This window comes from Rhyacophila brunnea, unplaced genomic scaffold, assembly GCF_057557595.1.
Source record: "Rhyacophila brunnea isolate RB1 unplaced genomic scaffold, BYU_Rbru_1.0 scaffold_12, whole genome shotgun sequence".
NCBI lineage: Eukaryota > Metazoa > Arthropoda > Insecta > Trichoptera > Rhyacophilidae > Rhyacophila > Rhyacophila brunnea.
Genome location: NW_028232774.1, coordinates 15,123,931 through 15,142,088, shown reverse-complemented (window position 1 = coordinate 15,142,088; position 18,158 = coordinate 15,123,931). Strand labels below are relative to the sequence as shown.

Sequence of the window (18,158 nt, the reverse complement as noted above, 5' to 3'; positions counted from 1 at the left end):
TAGGTCCATAAGTACTATTACACTGACTCATACACAAATTGAAAATGAATATGAGTAAGTACTTGACAGACGTAGGATTCGAACCTGGGACCCACGACGCTATAGGCCGACGCTTAAGCCGCGCGGCCATTGTGGGCGTGGGAAAATATACCAACAATAAACCGGAAGCACCCTCAGGATCGGAAGACGAGTGGCGGAAAACAGACTTGATAACCGCATTCTGGCGGCCATTCAAACGTAATTCTACTTTCAAAAACTCTCCGGAACACTTAGTTAGCGAACCTATAAAAGTTTTTGTTTATTTTTTTATATTACAATATGAAATACCTATACTAATGATTTATAATTTTTCGATTTTTTTTTAAACTTGCATATACCTAATGCGTAAATTTCCATTTTCTCTCATAATACTTGTTTGCGTATTGGTATTCGGCCATGTGTCGGTGTTAGTGCGAGTAGCGAGTACTAATGATTAGTACCATGGCCCCAAAAAGGGGGGGGGGGGCGACAGGGCTCTAGCCTGGGGGCCCGGGGTGGCTAGTTAAGTGAGATATACATACACTACAAATTTGCTGTATTAGTAAAAAAGTCGCCTGCGGCGCTATTATATATAAAGAATATTTACATGATGTGCGATGCAATTTGATTTGATATGAAGATTGATATAGTTGGATGATAATTCATGTGTAGAATTTTATTTTATAATTATTTTTAATGTGTTTCCTCACCATAAAAATGGCCATTTATCCAATAGGTATGTCAACGGGTCGCATGTTACTTGACCACCATAAAGAGGGTGGCGATTGGTGCTTCATAAAATGATGTGGCGACAACTCAATAAATCAAATTTAAAAATACAAAAATCGCTAAAAATACACAACCCTTAATTTGACCTCAAAGAACCGTGTGATTCCGCGGAATATCATTTGGGGAACACTAATGTAAAAAATCACACTGCCCTTCACCTTAGCGATAGGTAGGGGGGGAATCCAAAAATCCTAGCCTGAGGGCCCGCTTCCGGATGTGGGGGCCATGATTAGTACTAAACCCGTGAAAACAAGGCCTTACATGTAGCTTATGGTGGTCGAAAGAGTGGAGGTTATATAAATAAACTTTATTAAACGAGGAATAGTCGTGACCCATTTGAATGTTGAATTCTCTGAATCAAACACGCATTGCCCACATATATAATTAATGCTAGACGCACTTTAACCTACATCTACTGCTTCACTGGTGATCTAGCAACTACGCCACCAAGGGTTTCAATTATAATAAATATAGGAATTTTGCTATATTTACACGTATTACTGAATAAATAAATAAGCTACGCTTATTATTATTATCAATTCTATGGTTACGGATATGAAACACAGTTTTATGTAGTTGGGGGCGTATAACCATAACCTATTCATTATTTTAATGTCTTATATCTGTTCTCCAGGTATTGGCAGCACTTGCAGCCCAATCCATCAACATATCTGTGGGAGTATGCCAAGGATATTCTGCAGTGCTGCTTCCTCAGCTGGCATCCGACAGACCTGACTTCAGTGCGGAGCAAGCCTCGTGGATAGGTAAACAACATATTATAATAATTACAGTTATTTAAATGTAGCTGATTAAATGACATGCCACTTCAGTTAATATTACATATAAACTTATTACATTTGAAAATCTATTCACAATACAAAGGTAAATGAAGAAAAATTTGTAATCCCGCATAAGACACAAATATATCATGTTGTATGATCGATCCAAAATCAAGGACCCAACGGGTTGGGCGAATTTTCGTAATAATATGTCTGTTTACATAACCGGTCATATGTGCATTGTACGTAAATTTAGTCGTAAAACAGTTCACCGTGAGCTGTCACATTGTCACATTGCGATAAAAAATACGCATTGTTCGTGGAGCATTGCAGAGTAATTCTCCAAATTTATTACATTAAAAAAAAACATTGGTTTGATATAAATTGGTATCAAACATATGCTAATACTGGTATCATTATTATCAGATATTTGATAGGTATGTACGACTTGATACTTACGAGCAGACCTACTTACTAACCTAATTTTGCATCATTCATAATTTTCATCAATCTATGTAATATATTTGTATTTCTAATGTAGGTACCTACTTACTTATAATTTTCTTATATCTTTCGATTGTTTTCCGGTGATTTTCATTATGTATTTTTTAAAGTGTTTAATTTAGACACGAATTTATTCTCAATACTGTACGGCTATATATTTCCGTTAAAACAGCTCAGGGTGAATTGTGATACGGCCATCAGCATACATCACTCAGTGGAGGCCCATATGCTACATTTATGAACGAATGGACAATTAATCGCTTGCATAATCGTTTGTGTTGAGTATTCTTGAATATGCAAGCATTATTTGGAGTCCTAATAGGTCCATCCACACAATTAAGTTGGATCGAGTCCACAATAGATTTCTTAGATTTCTCTACTTAAGAACACACGGCTTCTTTCCTTATGATAATGATAATAAAATGAATTTCCCGACTCGTTTTCTTCTGGGTATGCTATCAATGCAATCCCCGTCCACCCGAAGAGTGATTGTTCTTTTAAAGCATTTCTTTTTACTTCTTCGTGGGTTCATTTACAATCCGTATATACAGGCAAATATTAATTTTCATGTTCCCACCAATATCACTCGTAGCTCTACGGTCTTCAAGATACCTCGTCGCAGGACAGATGTTATGTTTCATGATGCTGTGTATCGTGCAATTAACTTATTTGATGGCACCATAAAGGTTGATGTATTACGAGTATAATGTTTGTGGACGTGTTAAATAGGTTAAATTTATAATTGTATATATTATCATGTTTCTTTAATATTTACATATACACATGCTGTCTTTTCTACTTTCTTGTTATATTAGTTGTTATTTGTAATTAAGATATTTTTATAATTTTGTATTTATCATGTATTATGGCGCATTGGCCAATCGCTGTAATGCCGTAATACTCTTTTTCTTCAAATAAAGACTGTTTATTTATTAAGAAGGTATCCAGACAGTAATGTTTGAAATAAGGAACATTTTGGTATAACTAACTCAAATTTAGAATTAGTGCCAGAACAGTGACGATATCTGCGTGCGAAATAAAATCTAGAAAAATGTTACGTTAAATAGGTAAAATGGAAGTGGGCATGGTTACATTTATTGTCAATTGGCGCCCATGACGTAAATGCTAATTGCTAATATGAAATGCGTGAAAATTGTATATTATTGTGTAATTTATTTTTATCTATGGTATAGAATTATAGATAGTGTATGGTGTAAGTTATTATTATATTATAAAGCGTAACACAGCTGGAAAAATATAATATTTCATATCTACTTGATCTCAGAATAATTTCAACAAATTAACTTAACGACTCATTATAGACGTAATGGACGTTTAACTGAACGACAGTAGAGTTATTGCATTACGATGTGTGACCAAATTGCAAACAAAACAGATAAGAGGCAAATTACACAATACGCTTCCAGGAAAAGGCAATACGTTTGATGATAGACGCAGCATTATGATGCAAATCGAACTAGTTATAAATCGCTCACTGGTTGAAATATACTATTCACTCTGACATTTTAATTAAATATTTTGTCAATATGGGGATTTTCCTAGGAATTATTAAAAGCCGTTAAAAAAAGCAATATTCATAAAATGAAATTGAAAACATTAATTCCACTTAAGGCCGTACATCAGTTGAGGCACGGTCTAAAAAGATCGTTGCTAGGCGATGCGCGGATTGCGGGTCGCTTGTGCAAATGACGCCTGTCAAACGAAATATTATTTGTTATATAAATCCAACATACGTCCATTTTATGTTCTGTTTATTGTTCTATTAGTAACAATAATAATATATTCATTGACATGTTTTCTTTTTAAAGTAAATGCGTAACGTTTTTAGTCATCTTTACACGATGTAAGAATTAATTGGCCCGTCGCCATCACGAAGCAAAGTGACGTGTTCCTAGCTCGACGTTCTCTCACTGAATGCGAGCGAGTCCAAAATTTCGTCACGCGTACAGTTGAAAATTATTTGCCGTTTCACTGATGCTCTCAGTTGAGGCATGGTCTGAAAAGATCGTGGCTAGGCGATGCGCGGATTGCGGGTCGCGGGTGCAAATGACGCATGCCGAACGAAATATAATTTGTCATATAAATCCAACATGCGTTCATTTAATGTTCTGTTTATTGTTAAGCGGCCGTGCATATCCACGGCTATGCATATATGACGGGTGGTGGTGGGCACTTTAACGTATGTTCTATTGTTAACAATAATAATATATTCATTGACATGTTTTCTTTTTCAAGCAAGTGGGTAACGTTTTTAGTCATCTTTACACGATTTAAGAATTAATAATCCCGTCGCCATCACGAAACAAATTGACGTATTCACACCTCGACGTTCGCTCTCCGAATGCCAGCGAGTCCAAAATTTCGTCGCGCCTATAGTTTAAAATTATTTGCCGTTTCGCTGATGTATCGTCTTAAACTCTAGAAACTTCATATAATCATTACAAGATAAAAAGTTTTTTTTATAGGTATACAACGTTTTTAAATTTTCTGTTGAATCATATAAATTTGACTTGACTAGCTTAAACGATCAAAAAAATGTACTTGACAGAAATACTGAATTTTGACATTTCATATTAATGTCCATAGTATCGCACGCATATATTAATAATTTAGTTGCTAGGACTCCAGACCCCTAACCAATAATACTTTTTTACTTTTTACGGATTTCTTCCGAAATAACTTTTCATACAAAACATAATAAACTGAAATTGAATTCTACTTAAAGATGGCTAAAAGTATTAAAAGAATGCATTGTCGTCGTGTTCTGCTATATTTTAAAAGTTTCAAATGTCTAGCTAGTCGGGAAGTTAGTTAAAAATCGATTGCAAGATTTGTACTGAATAAACAACCACCGGACAAATAAGAATACGACCTAATAAAAACGTTATAAATATAAAAATATAATTCCACGTACTTAAACTCTATAAACTTCATATGCAGTAGCGGGTTTAGAGACTGATTTCGAAGCCCCTCCATGATATAAAATAAAATAAATACTAATATATAAGTATAAATATCAATGGATCTCTTTCATAGACATTCTATAACTAAAAATGATTCTTGTTGACGATAACAGTGGAGGCACATAATAATAAAGTAGTGGTTTATTTTTTGTACAAGTACGTATGTTTGATCGGTCATGTTAAAGGCTATTTGATGTTAGTTGCAGAGATTTTATTATTAGAGATTTTCCAAGGTGATCAGTTTGAACCGTTTCGAGGCCCCCTTTTTAAGTTTTATCGCGAATCGACTGCGTCATCTGAGTCAAAGAAAGTCGCCGCTGAGCATATTAAGGTGATAAATTATTAACTTAAAATATTGGTTTTAATTCATTACATTATAAATGAATAAAATATTACGAAGAGAATTTTATGATTATTTCGATTTGCGCCTGTGCAGTAGAACGATAGTGGTGAACCTGCCGGCAAAAAAAAGAGCTACGAACGAATTTTCAGGTTGACCGATTTTCACTACCTACCTGTCAAATAGTACGAAATAATAGCATAAAATGACAAAATCGCGTTTCGCTCACTCTTAAAGAATAAATTAGAGAGACAGTCAGCACTTTTACGTGTAAACAGTTATTGTCACGATAGTTTAAAATACTCACTATTGATACTAGTAAATCTATGCAGTGTAAAGGCGCTATTCAAAACACTAATAAATAATAAAATGACAAATCATACAAGCATTGATTTAAAACATTCGAAAACGTCACAGATGGGCTAATTTATATTATTTTTTATTTCTATAGCAAGCTTGGGAGTAATATCAAACCCTGTTGGAGCATTACTGGGAGGAGCCTTGGTGGATTACGTCGGAAGGAAGTCAACACTTCAGGCAATTGCGATTCCTGGTTTAATAGGATGGCTGACTATTGCGCTGTCATCTTCGTATGCTGGGCTATGCATTGGAAGATTTGTTACTGGATTCACAATAGGTAAGTCGCGCTACTAATTTATTTACCTTATTATTAAAAAGGAGCACACAAAGAGGTTATGTTATCTACTAATGCAGATGAAACGCTATAGGAAGGTGTATTGCAATTTGAAGTTTTTATAGACGGCGGTGTCGCAATAAGAAGAAAATTACTTGAATGTCAACCGATTATCTTGTAAAAATTTAAAAAAAACTACAGAGTGTTATTAAAATAATCTATCGTATAATATTATATAAGTTTAAATCTGTCAGGTTTGTGGGGAAGTCAGAGTTTTGTACCTCAGGTTTTTATATCACGTTTCGCGTATATTTCCAGTAACATGGAATTCGGTACATAGCTGTTAGTGCGTTGAAAAAAATTACATTCGATTTGAGCTTGGAGTTGGTCAGTCCCATACGTGGGGTTGTTATCTTTTCCCACGGCGCTACATCCCAGGGTGAGATTTGGCCTCCTCCACAACCGCTCTCCACTCACTTCGGTCTCTCGCCACACTTCTCCAGTTACCGGGTCTTCCTATATGAAGCCAGTCCACTTCTACGGCGTCAGCCCATCTCCTTCTTGGACGGCCTCTGGGTCTCTTCCGTTGGGGTAGCCACTTCGTCATGATCCTTGGCGCTCTAACTTCAGGAATTCTCTCCACATGTCCCACCCATCGTAGTCTTTGGGAATTACAGTATCTTATGATTGTTTGCTGTTTAATCAGCTCTTCCAACTCGTGGTTCATTTTTATTCTGTAGTTCCCATTTTCCAATATGGGTCCAAAGATTTTGCGGAGTATTTTGCGCTTGAAGACAGCTAATGAACGTGGGGTTGTTATAGTGGTAAAAAAACATTTTTTATCTCAAACTTTTACTAATAAAGGGGTCGGGAGTTGACCCCCACTACTATGTAGACAAAAGTTCATAACCATCTTTTTTTAAACCCGGCCTTTTACTTCAGATAAATAATATAGATAATATAAGGAATTAAACTATCGAATGTCCGCCGTGGTATAATATATCCACTGCCGATACCAGGTGTTGCGGGTTCGAATTCTGCTTTTGACAAATTGACATATTATTTTTACAATGAGCAAATTACTACCAATATTAAATTGTTTAATAAAAAAAAAACTGTTTGAAACCTTTTTGGGATGCGGTCTAATCCATACCTGATTTCTACAATATTTTTTAAAAACTAAATTATGGCTTTTATGAAATTCCAGGAATGAGCACAGCTACCTACATTTACGTGGCTGAAGTATCAACGCCATCAGCTAGAGGAGTTCTTGCAGCAGTTGGACCAGCACTGGTCTCGCTCGGAATATTCCTCGTCTACGTATTGGGATCATTCTTCCACTGGAAGACAGTGGCATCAGCATGTGCTGGAATCTCCATAATAACACCGCTCCTCATGCAGTGGGTACCGGAATCTCCCCTTTGGCTCGCCTCCAAAGGTAGAGTTAAGGATGCTTATCAATCGATGTATTGGCTGAGACAGAACAATAACCTTGCACAACAAGAATTAGAAGAGTTCTCAAAAGGTAATACAGAAATGAAAGACACTTTAAGAGATAAAATGAGATCTCTCGCAAGATGGTCTGTTTTAAGGCCATTCCTAATTCTGTTGGTGTTCTTCCTATTCCAAGAATTATCAGGAATTTATATAATTTTATATTATGCTGTTGACTTCTTTAAAGCCGTTGGAACGAGTATGAATGAATTCACGGCATCTATGGTTGTCGGCGGTTTGAGGGTGATAATGGGAGTAGTTGGTGCGTGTCTGATAAGCCAGATTAGACGAAGAGTTTTAGCAGCCAGCAGTGGAATATTGCTAGGTATTGCTATGTTAGCTGCGGGGATATGTGATTCATTAGGAGGAGATCCGACAATCAAATTGATATGCGTTTTAGCACATGTTTGTGCGAGCATGATTGGATTCTTACAACTCCCTTGGATCATGTCGGGAGAACTATATCCTCAAAGAATAAGAGGTATCATGTCCGGTGCAACGTCTTGCTGTGCTTATATATTAATCTTTCTGAATATCAAGACATATCCTGATTTAGCAAACATCATAACGAATAACGGCACGCTATATTTGTTTGGTGTGTGCGCAATTCTTGGCGCGATTTATTGTCTTCTGTTTTTGCCGGAGACAAAGGGAAAGTCGCTGGCGGAAATTACGCAAGGCTTTGAAGACGATGGGAAGATTTGCAAAACCGGTGACACGGAGAACGGTATGACAGAAAAAGTTCCTCAAATAAATATGAAGATTACCAGAAGAAAAAGCAGTGTTCCAAATATTTATATAATCAATACCAATAGTTCACCACAATATGCTGTGAAGCCAGAAAGAAAAATTAGTGCCTGAGTGTTTATACCTTATTAATTTTGTGATTAATAATATTTGAAAGACTCGTCATGATGAGTAAAAAACAAGTGAGTTTAGGAATACTCACGCCTAAAGAGGAGGCTTTTTTTGGCGTGTAATTCTGTATTTTGTAAAAGCATACCAAAAATACTACAGGAATTTAGTTTTAAATATTTATGTGATATTTGAATTCTTACAAAAGGAATATTGCGTGTATTACTAAGGAAAACTTTAGAGGACAATATTAGTGAAATAGTGTAAAGGAAAGGATGTGAAAAACTGTGATATAGTTAGCGAGTTCGTGGTAATGTGGTAGATTTAAGATTTATTATGAAGACAACTATTTTATACGTCCACCAAATAATAATATTGAAGCACTGTTATCAGTATTATTATGATTTAGATATTTCGTACATATCGAGTAATTATTTATTTTATGTTAATTTTTACTTACTGATATAAGATAGTGCAATTACAATGTTTGACAACTTCCGATGTGGGAAAAATGTCATTATAAGTTAGTAGATAAAAAAAGAATATTAAATTCTGTCATGCCTATATCGTGGGTCCTGGGTGTGACAAATTATCATGATGTTTTTCAACGTGTGTTTGAACACAGTATGTATATAATAATTTGAACAAATGGCTAACATACATTTCTCGTAAAAATAAAAATCTGTTAATACAATCTCAACTCTGTGGAGGTCCATATTATGATCTTCTTAGGGTCGAAAATTGTGATGTAATTTAAAAAATATATGAAATTATTTATGCATGGTTATGTTTATTATCCAGACTCTTAAATAATTTTAAACATTCGCACCGTGAGTGTAAAACCAATGCATTTGCAAATTTTTCAATTTCGAGATTAAATGCAAAACAATTTGCAAAAGTCGTGAACTTGATAATGTAAAAGTGAAGTAACTTAAAGAACATGCGATATAATGTAGATATAAACCAAATATAAGGTTTTTTTAGAAACTCTATTTCTCCTAACAAAACGAAGACTTCAAACTCTAATAAGTATATCCAAACGATATCTTTTGCAGATGCCTTGGTTTTACACTCACGGTGCGATATATTCACAAAAAAATGCTGTTTGACACGCCTAATGAAATAAATGATTTTTTAACATAATCACAACTTACTTAATAATTTTAGTTGGCAAAGGCAATATTTTTGATTTATGAAACTCAAAAATGTAATTGTTATTATTTTCATTATTCATTTTTCATTATATCATTCGTTTTTATTAATAACATTAATAGTAACATTCACTGTTTTTATAGAATGATTGGTATTATTGGTACAATATTTTTTTAAAAAGATTTTTATTCAGGCTGCATGGAAAGTGGCGGCGTTAAAAAGTAGAAAAAAAAATATATTTAAGTAGGTTCCTACTTAATTGTGAAGATGTGCATATGCGCAGAGAGATAGGTAAATAATTAATGACAGTAATTTGTTGTTGATAATAATTGTTTTTATCTTTATGATGGCACAAGAAGTCACGTGTTGTGCGAAAAGAACGTGAGATGATTGAATAGTTAGAGAAGGTATTTATAAATATTTTTTTAGAAGACAATATGATGTGAACAAAATAAATATTTTCTTTACAACAAAATTGATGTTTTTATTGTAATTATAGGTATCCTTAATCATTCATTGTTTTATAGTTAGTTTCCCGTTTAAAGTGTTTTGTAAAAATGTAAATGCAATAATTTATTCAATTGAAATAAATTATTTCATTTACAACAATGATTTGTAAAAAATACCGTATATCCCACAGTGTAATATAAAAAATAGAGCGACGACAGTATAGTGACAGTTTGAAGTTAAGTTATAAATATAATTAACAATAGAAAAATATTGAGACATAAGATTAGTGATGAATATTGACAATACTCTGTGGGGTAACTACGACCGAACATCGTGATGGTGGATTTGTAAGTTTTAACAAAAATTGAGTAACTATATAACAGTGGGAAAGGGTTGACGTAGGCTACGGAGATTCGACAAAAATAATGCACAGTTTGTCAGTCATACTAATTAGTTTCCATTTACTGTGTTGAATAGTTTTCGAAATTCAATTAAGCCCAGCTTAACCAAACCATAATTGATAAAAATATTCTTCTGTCAACAAAATTCCTAAAATTATATAAAAGTACCTACATAATTTTAGATAGTTTATCTATTACGGTTCTGTTTAGGCAGGGTGTAACTTTATTTAAAAAACTAACCGACAACATCTGAAAATTATATTCGTAGTTCAATGGAAACAAATACCTAAGTTACGTATGAATATGATAGACAAACTGTGCACCATTTTTTTTGGAACTTCACAGCCTATCTCCACTCTTCGTAACTACAATATAAAATGTCTTAGCTTTACTGACGATACTTACATTAATGGTTCGCAACTAAAAAGAAAAATTACACTATAAATCAAAGATAATTAATCTATAGCAAACAACATTGTTGGACGATTGTTAGCTAATTAGGTATTTGATGTAGGTCTCGAGGTAGGAACAGATCGAAAAAAATCAAGTTTATCCAACTTCTTCGGATACGCTGTTGTCGTAAAATTACGCGTTATCACGGAATATGGAATACATAGGCAGTTTACCTATCACGTTTTCGCAAAGAAATCGAACAAACGAGAGTAATCCCCTTACAACAAGATCAGTCTCTACGACCGTGACAGGAAGGGAGGTGTCGTTGAATAAAATGTTGTGATATATCGGTCAGACATTCTGTCCGGTCAATTTCTTTCAATGCGGCCAATTTGATTTAATTTGTTCATTCACAAAACAGTCTGACCAGATTTCGTTCACTCATCCGTGACGTGATAACACGCCTCGTACTTCTTCTTGCTAACTTTCGCTTTGAATGGCCAATAAATAGGTGACTACCGGCAGTCGGAACAATGACGTAACACGTTGTATCGTCACAACTAGGGAATCCAATCCCGAGCCAAAATTCTGATCCCGGGATTTCGGGATTACAATTTGATAATCCCGGGATCCCGGGACTGGTCCCGGGATTGGCATTTTTTCCATAGTTAATACATTTTTTTTTATATTTACAAATAACATTGATAAAATCGGGCAAAAATAAATAATTTATACTATTTAAGACATATAATGTTTGAAGCTTTCACGGTTGTCTTTTATCGTAGTATATTCTTGGGTTTTCACCGTGTCTCCTTTTTCCTTCTTTACTCGACGTTTCGGGCTCGTTGCAGAGGCCATTATCAAGACACGGTGAAAACCCAAGAATATACTACGATATTTAAAACATTTTTATGCAACGTTTTTATTAGCACGTATTCTTATTTGTCCGGTAGTTGATTGTCCGGTACAAATCTTGCAATCGATTTTTAACTAACTTCCCGGCTAGCTAGACATTCGAAACATTTTAAATATATCAGAACACGATGCCAATGCATTCTTTTAATACTTTTAGCCATATTTAAGCAGAATCGAATTCATTTTCAATTAATTCTGTTTTGTATAGAAAGTTATTTCAGAAAAATCCGTAAAAAGTTAAAGACTATTATTGGTTACTAAGGCGGTGGTCCTAGCAACTATGTTATTAAAATATACGTGCGTTACTATGGAAATCAAAATGAAATGTCAAAATGACATTTCAGTATTTTACATTTGTTTGTTTGTTTGATTTTTTATTTAATTCATATCAAGTACAAGTCTGAGCATATTTATTATAATAATTCAACAGAAAATTTAAAAACGTTGTATATAAAAGTTCTTTTTATTTTGAAATTATTATTGTTAATTATGTTAATTGTTCAATCTTGAAGATACATAAGTTTAATGGAGTAATGTAATATAAATAATAATGTGAATTTAATATGAGATTGCTGTTTCTGGTAGTAAAGACTTAATTAATGGGTTAGCTAGATTTAAAATAGTAATGCAAATCGTAGTGTATGGCCTTTTCGCTTCATAAATCTAATTAATCAGCCAAATATGAAACTGCCGTAAAACTTATAAGATCATGGTGGAATTACTTTGTTAAAAGTGCGAAGAATTGTTTTTTTCCAATCTTTCTCATTTTTATTGATTTATGTGAAAAAATAAAATGAATCGGCAACTTACATATGGGTATAAATCAAACTTTATTCAAACTCATTTTAGTTATATTTTAATTTTTATTTTATTTTCCATAAAAATTGATAAAAAATCAATCCCGAAATCCCGGGATTATGTTTACCAATCCCGGGATTCATAGGTATCGAATATAGCTCGGGATCCCGGGATTCGGGATCCCGGGATTGGAATCCCTAGTCACAACAGCTCAGCTGTCAACCGACAGATAATAACGTCCCAATCATTACAAAGTTACCAATGTAAAAAATGACACTTCTGTGATAATCAAGTACCTATAAACATTTTTGGGAAGTCATTACCTTAACCTAGGATTATTATGAGCGTTACAATTTTGATTATATAATAACTTTATGTACCTATTCATCTGGTCTTGTTGTATATTGTCTTTGGCACATCAACAAGACGTAATGACGTTTAGTTTTTTACATGAATGTGCCACGTTCAGCCGGGTACTCATTAGCGAGCAGTACTAACTGTAACCGTTGCAGATTAGTTCGCACCTATAGTTTGTTACAGTATCTGGAACAGTCACAGTTAGGCTTTAGTGCCTTTGGCTAATTTCTATTGAGTATTTACGCAGTTTCGTGAAAACTAAGGTCAATATTTTATCCATTTCAGAGAGCCAGTAGCACCTCTGGTTTTTAGCATAATAAAATTTGATCGATTTCTAGTATATCAATGCACATAATTCATATTAACCAATACGACACATTCATGCATTTGGCTCCATTGGGACAATAAAATAATAAATACCTATGCTTTTGTCATAAACCGCATTCATTTTATGGTTATGTTTATCATTAAAATTTAGTTTATTAAGTTAACTCTAATGTAGCAAAGGTATTTTTGAATATTTATGAATTACATATTTATTTTAACAAACATAAATTTATCTAAAAAAATAAAACGAGCATCAATATTGTGTTCACACCGAAATTTGATTTGATTTCAATAAAAGAGATTGAATATTCATAAACGGAAGTGATTGGATTCACCTGATTAGTAGGTATTTTTTTAAAGGATACGTAATCGATAGCATGTAATACTAAAGTAACATAATATTATGATACATTGATAATGACAGGTACGTCACTGTTCGGATTACAAAAGTAATACAGTTATACCAATAGGAGACATATTGTGGAAGTGACTACCTACGTCAGTAGGTACTTAGTTAAATTATATAAAATGTCAAATCACGTTTCAATTGGATCTGCTGTTAACGATGTCACATCTTCATTTTTAGCAAAGGCGGAACGTAATAAAAATGGCAACGTTGTGATTTTGCAATAAAAATTGTAAACTATTTTTAAACTGTCATAATGTTTTCACAAATGTACGTAGCTATGGTCTCTCTTCAGTACGCAGATTGGTATAATAATTTTATACATGGAGTATTTATAGTCATCGCTACGAGGGCTACATTTCCGTGTAAAATAAAACAACTTCTTTAATATATTATTTTGATATAATACTAACAATACGTTTCTACAAGGGTGAGAACATTCAATATCAACACTGATTGATTTACAGTTATAATTATTATAATCAATCATATTGGCAACAACCTTCCAAATAAAAGCTGAAATGTAGGTAAGATAGTAGATAGATAAGGTAAGGTAGATAAATGTTTTGAAGACCAAAGTAGTGATTGTTGACCAAAGTCACTTTGCTAAATCAAAACCGACCTTCGTCAATGGCACTCAAATCGAGCGGGTCAATAACTACATCTATTGATCTATTCGAACTGCACATGTCAATATTGACGTTGGTATATTATGACGAGATTGCTCGCAGAACCAAATTGGAATTGAGCGCATTTGGGCGCCTGAATGGGATCTTCTAAAGTGATCTCTCATTACGTCTTAGGGGAAGAGATTTCAACCAATATGTGCTACCAGTGCTCACATATTCAAGATAAATATAGACAAGGAAGTAGCAACGTGGCGTGGAAAGGTGCGTGTTGGGCATAACGCGGAAAGACCACAAAAGAAACTAATGTATAAGGATGCAGAAAAGAGTATGCGGTGAGGTAGGTGTTGGCCAGCAGATGAAATGGCAATGGGCTGGACATGCCACTCGATGATTGGACCACCGCAATTCGCGGAAAAAATCGGGCATAAATTGATACTCAAATGGTACTAAATGATCACAGGGACGCCCTAAAACCTACTGGATAAACAAACTCATTATGTTATGAGCTAAAGAAGGTCACTATCCAGCAGTGGATCGACCTCGGCTGATGATGGTAATAATGACATCTAGACTAGATCATACAATTTACAGTATGAATTTTAAAATTAAGTTATCTTCCTATTTTACAAATAGTACCTTCGAGTAAATAATCGTTTACTACTGAAGCAATATTATTGTAAGGTAATAACGTCAATTCGTACGACAAGAATGATATCATGTAAATCGTACTTTTGAAAAAATAATATTTTATCACGAGGGGCCACTGTGGTTAGGAAAATTTCCACCACAGAATTAAATTACACTGCACAAGACAATATCATGAGGTTACACGACATGATCTGTCAACGACTATTAAATTGAATAATAGAAATACTACTTTTTTACACGGCAATAAGGTAGGTACTTGCCTACGAATTGTGCATTCAATACAGTTAATTATTCGAGAATAGTATTCCTATATTTCTTTTATCGTAATCGGAAAATGTATAATATTTCAAAAATCGAACATCGCCATCTGTTGACATTTTCTTAAAACTTCTGAAAAATAAACACAACAGAATATTATTTGGACATTTGTCACGTGAATTATGTTGAGTAATCCACTTACCGTGTCTGCGGAATTCCATATTTGATGCCGACTCCGACCCTCGGGAGAGCCTTGATCACTTTCTTCACCGTTGTCTGATCGGGAAAAGCAAACATGATGGAAGCTGAAAGAAAAATAAAAAGGTAATGAAATCGGCTAAAAAGAGGCTTTTCAAATAGTACGAGAGATGGCAGTACTCGAAAATATAATATCGCTGTTGAAGAAAAAATAAATGTGATTTTTTTTATTGTAATATTTTTATTAAAAATTGACGAATTTTAGGAATTATTAAAAAAAATATTGGGTGTAAGTAATGGATAATTTAATACTCACTTCTGCTTGCAAGGAAAATTTCTATGGCGACATTTTGAAGGAGGTAGCGCCGTGAGAAAATGGCGCGAACTTCGCTGAAGTACCATTTTCCGTGCAGGTGGTCGCAGTATTTCAGGACCTGAAATAAAACAAAAAGCAGTGAATTATTATTTGTTTTCACAGTATAATAATTACAGTTTTGAACAGTATAATAATTAACTTAACAAAATTCGCTGAGAAAACAGGAAGGTTTTACGTAGGTAATCTGGACGTATTACATATTTATATGAAATGGGTAGATAGACAATCTTTAAAATGCGAGATTTTCTGTATTTCGCTAACTTAATGCAGAACTAACCTATATATCAAATTGCTATATTAATGTTAATATCTCTAAATATAACTATGTATTTGTATTGTATTTCAACTTATTTAACTATCTAATATCTCGACAATGGTTATAAAATAAATAGTAGTTCGAAATGTTTTTAATAAGATATTTTTGTGATATATTATCATGGCTAGCAAACCTTTTTCCACAAGTGTGTCAAATTTTATGTGAAAAGCTTGAAAAAAAATAATCGCGTGTAGAATAAATAATAATTACAAGATAAAAAGAACTTTTTATATACAACGATTTTAAATTCTGTTGAACCATATAAACTAGACTTGACTAGCTAAAACGATCAAAAAAATTTGTACTTGACATGTCATATTGATTTCCATAGTAAGGCACGTATATATTAATAATTTAGTTGCTAGGACCCTAGACTCCTAGCAACCACTAATGGTTTAGAAATAACGTCTTTTCATACAAAACAGAATTAACTGAAAATGAATTCAATTCTACTTAGAGATGGCTAAAAGTATTAAAAAATGCATTGGCATCGTGTTCTGTTATATTCTAAAAGTTTAAAATGTCTAGCTAGTCGGGAAGTTAGTTAAAAATCGATTGCAAGATTTGTACAGGACAAAGAACCACCGGACAAATAAGAATACGAGCTAAGAAAAACGTTGTAAAAAGTACTGTAATTCTTATTTTAAACACAATGGTAAATGTACAAAAAAGGTTAAGTAGGTATCATATATTTTCTAAATTTACACACTATAAAATAAAATACTATTATATGAGAATACTGATATTTGTTTGACAAAAATTTATTTATTTCAACTTAAATAACCGAAAACATGATTTATAAGAGAATCAAACACATGGTTCTATCAAACCACTCGGTACGAAGGCAATTTTTTACTTTCGATTTGAATATAGTCATGTTATGTTTACCCAAATATGGTCACAATAGCGGTTTGTTAACTAGGCAATGAGTTCCATTCATATGGTGTAATAACAATAAAATATAAAAAAAATACTAAACTTTTGCATAGAGAATTCGAACCTGCCAGCGTGACACAGGTTGGCCATATCTGTAATATAGGCTCTAATTTTAATGCAAGCGACACCATACTGACGAACATTCACTTATAGGTTACATGTAAATTGTACGAAAAACATTTCACCGTGGCACAGTTCGCCGTAAGCTTTCTTATCGGAAAGAGATGACCGTATCCAATTTTAGTAGATTCATTTGAATTCAATGAACATTAATTCAATTTTCATAGCTAATTTTGGCAAAATTCATGAATTCAAGAATGAAAACCAAACCTAACCTAAAAAATAATCCAGTATATCGACTAACCGACAAGAACCGTGTTTTATTTAGACATGAATTTTATGTTAGTAGGTACTATACGACCCAAAGAGGTTGGACGGTAGACGGCCATATATTTCCAATAGTACAACATTTCACGGTGAAGTGTGATACGGCGACCTGCATACGTACAAGTTTCCGGACACGTCACTTATATGTACGCAAAATGATTTTAACAATTCGCACCCCTAGTTTTAAAGTATGACAAGTCAAAAAACAGCATTCTGAGATAATTGGATTCAAAGATTCAAACCCTCTCAACTAAATCTAAAAATGTATGTACCAAACTGATTTTCTTGCTCGATGTGTATCAGGGCTTTTATTTTTGTATGAAATTATTATTATATTGAAAAATTATACAGAACACATATTTTTGGTAGTTTTTTTGAAATGTCATAGTATAAAATTGGACTATTTTGATAAATTTTGAAATAACCCTTCATGCACACAATACAAACTAATATGAAACAACATAAAATCTCTTCAATATATTATGCATATCAAGTAAAATAATAAACGGAATGGTTATTTGAAATTTTTATTTCAAAATAAAATAACTGGAGCAGGTAAACCATCACATACCTACCGAATTTTTAAAATATATAATTGTATAAGATTATGATTACCTATTCAAGATTCTTGCACATTACGTAATGAAAATTATTATATAATTTAGAATTAATCAGAGTAATTTCCATCACTCTCTTCGTGAACCAAGTCATTTCTTGCCATTTGAGTACTTCTAGCGACTTATTGTAATATATATTATTGTAAAAATTGTGGTACGTCATCGGTATCATTTTTTTTGCATATAGTTAAAAGATC

General features: G+C 33.4%; 2 protein-coding genes across 6 annotated transcripts in view; one reads left to right on the top strand and one right to left on the bottom strand.

The window, feature by feature from the left end:
* LOC147077816 (facilitated trehalose transporter Tret1-like) overlaps window positions 1-9,061 on the top strand; it is a 68,556-nt gene extending 59,495 nt beyond the window's left edge. For both annotated transcript variants that reach the window (XM_085960843.1, XM_085960842.1), the window contains exons 3-5: window positions 1,442-1,571; window positions 5,866-6,051; window positions 7,256-9,061. In XM_085960843.1, coding sequence (XP_085816969.1) covers window positions 1,442-1,571; window positions 5,866-6,051; window positions 7,256-8,403 — 1,464 coding nt within the window. In that variant the 3' untranslated portion in view covers window positions 8,404-9,061. The remainder of the gene's footprint in view (window positions 1-1,441; window positions 1,572-5,865; window positions 6,052-7,255) is intronic.
* The window catches only part of rg (A kinase anchor protein rugose), a 684,927-nt gene that overhangs the window by 75,226 nt on the left and 591,543 nt on the right, over window positions 1-18,158 (bottom strand). For all 4 annotated transcript variants that reach the window (XM_085960838.1, XM_085960839.1, XM_085960840.1 and 1 more), the window contains 2 exons: window positions 15,646-15,763; window positions 15,334-15,436 (listed from right to left, as the gene is read on the bottom strand). In XM_085960838.1, the coding sequence (XP_085816964.1) occupies window positions 15,334-15,436; window positions 15,646-15,763 (221 nt within the window). The remainder of the gene's footprint in view (window positions 1-15,333; window positions 15,437-15,645; window positions 15,764-18,158) is intronic.